The following is an 8,259-nucleotide window of genomic DNA, read 5'->3' as shown; positions in this document are numbered from 1 at the left end:
GGACGAGTACCGAATTATAAAATATTCGTTCCGAGCACTTACTCGACTCACGTTAAACAATGTCGAATAGTTGAAAATTCTATCAAAGAGTTAATTCAAAGGACGTGAAAAAGGTAGTAACTTTCGACGATGATTTATTTTTTCTTTTCTTTTTTATTTCGAAACATCGATTTCCGAGACGTCTAAAACGTCTCCAGCGCTTATACCAATGACAAAATGATCGTTTAATTATTATCGACAATTTGTGTATTTAAGCATGATTAAAAAAGGACCAAGCATGATAGCACGATCCCCTTTTGGCGGCGAGTTTTCTCTCCCTCCCACGAGAGCTATATAGCTTATCATCGCTTATCGCGATCTTCTCACTGATTCTTGGCGATTTGCAAATCTACGTCGAGACGCGTACACTGACAAACATCCATTGACCTAAGACTCCTCGTTCGGCGCGTGGGAGTAGGAAAAGGAAGATAGGAAGAGCCTTTCTTATGCTTGCTTTCTCTCTCTCTCTCTCTCTCTCTCTCTCTCTCTCTCGCTCTCTCGCTCTCTCGCTCTCTCTCATTCTTCGCGTTTCCTCGCTCCTTCTTACTTTTTTTCTTTTACATACACACAAATACACACACACACACACATACACGCACGCACGCACGCACGCACGCACGCACGCACACTCCTTGTGCTCGAACGACAATTTCGCGTATTTTTCGCCCTTTGGAGAAACCTCTTTTTGGCACACAATCATCCGGTACTCAGCAACTTTGCAGTGAACAAGAAGGGATGCCTTCTTCACCGTGGCCAGAGTACTGGTATGAAGAGAAACATCGAAAGAATATGCGACAAGCTATTAGTGTATCCTGGAGCCCTTCCACCGGCATTGCTCGCCCCGGAACTTTGAGCGGCTTCTGCTAAACCTGTAAGAGGATAAATTTCGTCTATAATTTCTTTTTCGTCGTTTCTAATAATAATAAATGTAATAATTTTTTGACAAATCACGTGGGCAAATGTACGTTCGTACATTTAAATGTAAAATACGTTATATGGATACACGATGGAATTAAATGTAGGATAAAAATAGAAGGATATCGACAGTGACATCGCGTAATCTACTCACCGCCTATGATAGACACGTGGTCCTTCCCACGAGACGTTCTGTCAAAGCCGATTTTGATCTCTGTAACAGTCGAGGGATAAGCGTTATGTCGATATATCTATCGACTACGTGCTCGTGCTAAGCGTAAGATGACGATTTTCGTTCGTTTTAATGGCCCTCGTGTACTCTTTGACGCGTGAATATGTATATTAAAAATTATAATACTATCATTATAAAAACTACTAAATGTTTAAAATTTGAAGAATTTTAATTACTTATCTCGATTTTCATGAAGATAACATTTCTCATTACTTCACATTTTTCGAATTCTTTTAGAATCATTCGATGAAAGATTCTTTGCAATCCTTTTATCTAACATACCATACAATCTTAAGGTACCATCGGCCCGGCCAAGACTGTTAGTAGAGATGCATTTGTAGCTCCCCACATCCTGTTCCGTGAATCCTTTGATCGCCAACTCCATTAGGACTTTATAGCCCGATCGTTCCTCGCGAACGCTGTACTTCGGTCTGTAATAGAACGAACAATGGATTACTACGCTGAAGCTTCATTAAAATGATGACTCTAACGAAGACTGATGAAGCAAAAGAATTAACAAAGAAGAAATCTAAATTGCGTTTAATAAAGTTAAGGAAAAAGAAAAGGAAGATTTACTTTTTCCTACGTCGGATCAAAGTGAATAAGAAAATAATATACGGTCTCACCCCTCTAGCAGCATCTCGTCGTTCGTCCCACGATGATTTTTCACCCAATAATTAATCGTATTTGGGAAAGCCTCGACGTAACACTTCAATGTTACCTCGGTGCCCAAAGGTGCGCCTAATAGCTGATTGGGTACCGTCACGGTGGGTGCGACTAAGAAAATTAAATATAATACTTTATTAAATAATATAAATTTCTTTTTTTAATTTCGACGATCCAACTAGACGGTTTAACCCTTGAATTATAAATATCGCGAGATAAAACGCAACCCGACGATCATTATGCCAATCGAGATTTTATCTCGTAAATATGCATGATCCATTTGAAAGGAGTAGATACACGTCCATTTACAGATAGAGAAGTTACTAACGCGAAACGTAAATCCAAAGAGATAAGATAGAAGACACGCGATGGACGTTAATACGCTTTTGACTGTGTCAAACTCGAATTTTCCCAGGGTACAAGTATTCTCTCTCTCAACGGGTAGATTTGAGAGAACTTTCCGAATAATTCGTATCGTTCATCGTTGTTCCATGCGCACACAATATTACATATAAATATTACATATAATCCATAAAATGTTTAGGAAATGTCCACGAGAAAGTAACACGATCGTTTTCGATATTTATCTTATGTTTACCGTTCACATTTAATATAACTAGTATAATATAACAAGAGAGAAACTAGTGCGCGTTCGATCGAACTCAATAAATAAATTCTTTCTACGCGATTTATTCTTTTTTTAACGATAAAAATATCTCTGATGAAACAGGTAACTCGTGTCAATGAATACGTTAAGACGATTATCGAATCATTTTGTATTAATATAATAAATGTCTAATATTCATGACTCTGAAAGACTGGGTATTTAGAATTATGATCTCCGATTCCGTTCAAATGGCACGAGTTGGGGCTGAAATTAATCATGTAAGATATCAAAAGTACTATCAGGTTATATGAAGTTTGAAGATGTTCGTTTGTATTTCCATAAACTAAAGACGGAGCTTATTTCGGCGCTAGGAGTGCACTCCAATTCCATGTTTAATTCACTAGTAATATCAAAGAGATAAAGGTAAAAGGAGAGGAGGAAAGAGGAGGAGGAGGAGGAGGAGGAGGAGAGAGAGAGAGAGGAGACGTTCTATATTTTCTTCTAATCATACTCGAAGCAACCAATTTAATTACGCACATTGCTATTTCTCGTCGCAGTATCTTAATGGGAAACAAAACTGGCTCTGGAAACGAAGGACCGCACAGGTAAAGGTAAATATATATAGAAATATATAGAATACGCGAAAGAGAAACGTAGAGGCAAAGAAAGAGAAAGAGATAGAATTATGTTCTCGGAACAGTCGTTTCGAAGTCCGCATTGAAGCGACTCGCCGACGCAATCGATTTACCTCGTCGTCCGTTTTAAACCCTCCGAAATCAGCTTCCCTATCAAATTTTGCGAGTTCACGATTCAGGAAGTATGCACGGTTTGATATTCCTAAAGTTTTTAACGCAAGAAAAAAAAATAAAAAAAAAAAAAAAAAAAAAGAAAAACAATTTCTATATTTCTCTATCTCTTTTGTTAATTTCATTGGTTTTTGTTATAATACATTTCCGAAATTAATATACAAGGAGTTGTTGAACTACTCGTTGTAAAAGAGAATTCAAAGAAATACTTGGTATTCTGATCGTAATAAAAGAAAAGAAAAGAAAATTCAAATGGCAGGCATCTTAAGCAGGAAGCTTATCTCGTTGCATCGACCATATTATCGATCGAGAAAGTATAGAATATTTAAAAAGGATTTTCACGAAACCAATGCGAGAAAGTCGATCGTAGTCGAGAAAATGAAACAACCTCTCGAAGAGATAGTAAGTACGTAAGACGACTTCCTTCTGACGAACCTGCTGACGAACCCATAAACCTTGTTTCTCCGTCGCAAACTTAGTTATCCGCTGTAATATCTAAAATTTCAGGGTGAAGTCGCAAACAAACCATTCATGTTCTCTTGTACTCTACGGAGGATAGTAACCGAAGAACAAATTGATTTCTCTTTCTTTCTCTCTACCTTACAATTGTAGTTTCTCCGTTTATCTCCTGGAAACTAGAAAAGAACGAAGATAAAGATATGTACTTTGTTAAAGCACATATTAGTATTATCAGCGAATATTCTCCGTTGTTGGAGAAACTTCTCTTTTAACGCACGGGACAAAATCCCGTTACATCTTTTTGTGATCGGAACAATGAACCGGAAGTATCGCAATTATGAAAATGACAGTAGCGTAATTAATAGGTGAACTTTGTACCGAACAGCGGAAGCCCGCATACGATGGGATTAATTCAACATCAAAGCTTTACGTTGAAGAGAGAGAGGAGAGGAGAGAGAGAGAGAGAGAGAGAGAGAGAGAGAGAGAGAAATTTCAAAGGCGACATTAAAAGAAAAAAATGGAAAAGAAGAGGAAAGAATACGAAAAGTGATCGATAAAGAGATCGTGGGATAAAGGGTAAGAGGGAGGAAAAGGGTGGAAGGAAGTTTGGTCGAAGTCGACGGTCAGCGTCTTCCAGCTTGCACGGACGCGTCGTTTCCACAGTGCCAGGTCGTTACGTCACACACAAATATATACACAGAGACACCCACGCAATCCAAACACAAAGCAACGATTGTAGAAGGACAATTCGTTCTTCTCGTACGTAGGTATAGTACATACATAGGTATGTATGTATGTATGTATGTACGTACATACGTCCGTAAGTAGAAAGTTCGCGGTAGAAAAGAGAGGTCACGATCGGAAATCAGAGAGAAGAAAGGAACGGGAACTTACAATTCACGGCGAGCATCACTCGCTTGCTAACGGCCGGTGGCACGTCGTTGCTGGCGATGCAGAGATACACCCCCATTTGTCGTCTCTCGACGCGATGGAATTGCAGGAGGGAACCGTTGTAGTTCTCGTGCTTCTCGAAAGTGCTTCCACCTGCGCGCACGTAAGAAAACGTTACTGTCGCGTCGTATTTCCTTCCTTTCGTCTTTAATACCAATCCCTTCTCTACCATTCCAAAACCAACCCCTTATTCTCATCTTTTACCATTTCTTCCTTCTTCTTTTTCTTTTCCTTCCTTCTATACCTTAACCATCGATCGAACGTTAACCCCCTTTTTTCTCTTACTCTCTTTGAACTCTCTATCACCGATAAGATAAGAGATATATTTGACTAGTCACGTAACTCGTTACTACTCTGAGTTACTAGTCGAAAGATCAAAAAGATTTAGAAAAGTCGCTTGAAGTCGTTTCGACAATCTTCATTTTATTTTTCTTTTCTTTTGATTCTAATGTCACGTCATCCTTCGAGCTGCATACGTGCAATTCATTTTTTATTTCTCCCTCGATTAAAATTTCATTACCAATAAAGAATTAATATAATTTAAGGACATACGACCGCATAGGTCGATTTCGTTTAACGACAATCGGAGTCATCATGTAATACTTGAAACGACGTATGACTTTTCTCGCTATATCTCTTGAATATTTTTTCGTACCATTAGTAACACCATCAAGATGAAGGGAGATAAAGACATCTCCTTGTAATTGGCCCAACTTCCTCATGAAACGTTCTCCCGGTAATATAAGCGACTCGACGTTAGCCGCGAAACGGAATACGTTAGCGCGTTAAACGACTAAAGTACGTGACGGTAATTTTATTGGCGAGCGATCGCACGATTATACCCTTTTTCTATTAATTCTTTTCATGTTAAGTGTTTCTGTGTGCGTTGAATAATTGGCGGAAAACGAAAGAACGAGAGGAGAGAAAAAAAAAATGATTAAAAATATCGATAAATCGACTTTGATCTTCGGCGCTCGTGCGTTTTCGAAATTCGATGATAACGCACGTTAAAAGAGGAATTAATAACGATAAAGCGTCATGGCATCGATCCGCACCGATTTAACATCGCATCGACGCGAATACAGAAATAATCGCCGTAAATGTAACCATTTCGATATACCTCGTTGGGCCGATGAAAAATTCAATCTGTTTGGAAACTTTCATTATCCGATTTTGCGCTCATTAAGGTTGGATGCATGCGAAATTAGACGAAAACATATACGTGTGAAAAAACGAACTGTTGCAATTTCTCGAGAATAACAAAAACGTGTAGAGCCACGCTAAAATTGTTGTCTATAATAAAAACCAGTAATTCGAATCTTTTTACGTACATATGTATTTAGAAACGTGTTATTGAAAAAACATGGTATCTTTCTTGATAACTAGTAGAACTAGTTCAATAAAGCAAATCTCAAGTTTCGAAAGCTAAGAAGTAAAAGCTTCGAGGACGAAGACGAAGGAGTACGAGGCAGAGTACCAGGAGCAAAACTAAACGCGCAAACACTAGAAGTGAAAGAAGAAGAGACGAGAAAGATATATGCTTAATTCACTACTTAGGCAGCTCTAACGAGTTCGCTAAGTGAGCGAGCGCTAACGAGTTTGCCGAGCTCGTAAGAAAGACGGTGTAGGGTAGAGGAGAAGCTTACTCGCGCGCGCGCAAAACTTAGGCGCAAGAGGGAGATAGATAGATAGATAAATAGAGAGAGAGAGAGAGAGAGAGTGAATAAGGAGGCATCGTTGGTTTTGCCATCTGTGGTTTCATCCTTTGAAAGGAAAACGTTGATAAGGCCGTACTGAAAAATACTTTAGCTGCAAGAAAAGGGAAGAATTGGAGGAGAGAGAGAGAGAGAGAGAGAGAGAGAGAGAGAGAGAGAGAGAGAGAGAGAGAGAGGGACGGGTTAAGGGAAAACTACGTCGGCCAAAGTTTTGCCAACTCGAACAACTATCTTCGTAGCGACTATCGTTGCGTTCATCTATGTATGTGCATCTTCTTCTTTGCGTCTTATTGTTACACGTTTTAGCTCGTACACACCAAGACACAAGCTAGTTCTACTTTTCAAGACACAGCCCGAAGCCGCGGTAGACGTTCGTACACACTGGGCTGCTACAAGTACCATCAAGAGGATTCTCTCCCTTCTGTTTCTCCTTCGAACGGGCGTACTACCACACGCTCGAACATCATCCAGCACCTTCCCCTTCTATTCTTCTTCCACGTAAGCCCACCAACCAACCAACCGTCTTCGAAGAGAGAGTTCAAGAAGTGGAACTTGATTCAACGACCTTCCTCGTTATACCCACTCCTCTCTGTTCTTACATCCAATCTGTGTACTCACGTTCGAAAATGCTCTGCCTCTCGACTTTGCACCTACCTGACTCGCGAGCCTTTCTTAGCACTGGAATATCGCGCAAAAAAGACCCGTCGATAACCGACCCTTGATTCTTCTCTTTTGCTCTTCTTCTTGTAAATTATTTTCGCACTTACAACGTTGAAAATAGACGCACCGAACGAATATGAAGATTTTTCCTTGCTCTTTGATATCCTCTATCTCGGAAAACGTTTCCCCCTTCCTTTCGAATTATGTTCCTTTAATATTTTAAAATGCGTAGGAATAGGCGGCTCCGTTCCACCGGATTTTCCATCTCTCCTCGCTAAAGATTTACGATCGTTCGTCTTCAAGAATCCCACGCAAAGGCAGTAGAACGATATAAAGGAATCGAGATAATTTTCGGAAAGTTCCCCTAGTTTTGCCAGGAAGCACAAAGTATCTACCTAAGGCGATAAAAAGTTGAAACGACGTACGTCCGTGGTTTTGCGTTTATCGCGGCAAGTACGGAGTTTATATCGGCTGTTCAACGCAGACATTCTCCGTTTCCGAGCAGTCCAGAACTCGAAGCATGGCGAACGATATAAATGTTCAATGAATGACGATAAATCGTTGGGAGTTACGTTGATGGAAGCGATAATGGCTACATTTTTTCTCTTGCCATTTCTTTTGAGAAAAGAAAAAGAAACAAAAAGAAAAATATTCCCTTACGACAAATTTTGTGTCGTTACATTTTTTCTTCCAATAATAAAACGTTTATTTAACGAACGATCAAGCAAAGAAAGGATCGACACATTGTGTTATTACATTTTAAAGGAATTCACGCAATATATTTCGTTTCTCTAACTGTAAACTTAAAATGGCAGGGTTGGGGGGGGGGTTGCCCGGGAGAATAGAAAAGAAAAAAAATACAAATAGATACAAATGGAAGAGTTATCTTTCGTACGAAACTTCTTAAGCCGATTCCTTATCAAAATCGTAAAACATATTATCCTAACGCAAATCGCTCTGAGACGATCTACATATCTCGAATTTACGTGATACACTGACACGAGCGAGCATTCGTCGTTGACTTTTCCAACGGTGTCACATTCAAGTGCAATTGAATTATTCAAAACTGTTCTTAACTAAGCGAGACGAGGCGTCGAGTAAAGTTTTTGATTATTCGGAAAGGCCATTATTCGAATGTAAGCTATTCTTGAAAGAAAACTGTTTTCACTTCTAATTTACATACGTCCCGCGTGCCACATTTCACGGCGC

The 8,259-nt window shown here is 39.5% G+C and overlaps 1 protein-coding gene across 3 annotated transcripts in view; it reads right to left on the bottom strand.

The window, feature by feature from the left end:
- Positions 1–133: 133 nt before the first annotated feature.
- The window catches only part of LOC118440129 (lachesin), a 50,998-nt gene continuing 42,872 nt past the window's right edge, over positions 134–8,259 (bottom strand). For 2 of the 3 annotated variants that reach the window (XM_085661380.1, XM_035862718.2), the window contains 5 exons: positions 4,619–4,768; positions 1,813–1,963; positions 1,469–1,617; positions 1,109–1,168; positions 134–908 (listed from right to left, as the gene is read on the bottom strand). In XM_085661380.1, the coding sequence (XP_085517506.1) occupies positions 784–908; positions 1,109–1,168; positions 1,469–1,617; positions 1,813–1,963; positions 4,619–4,768 (635 nt within the window). In that variant the 3' untranslated portion in view covers positions 134–783. The remainder of the gene's footprint in view (positions 909–1,108; positions 1,169–1,468; positions 1,618–1,812; positions 1,964–4,618; positions 4,769–8,259) is intronic. The other variant, XM_035862719.2, reaches the window with a different exon arrangement.

Source organism: Vespa mandarinia, chromosome 14, assembly GCF_050613455.1.
Source record: "Vespa mandarinia isolate Hongniang chromosome 14, ASM5061345v1, whole genome shotgun sequence".
NCBI lineage: Eukaryota > Metazoa > Arthropoda > Insecta > Hymenoptera > Vespidae > Vespa > Vespa mandarinia.
This window is presented reverse-complemented; position numbering and strand designations above follow the sequence as displayed.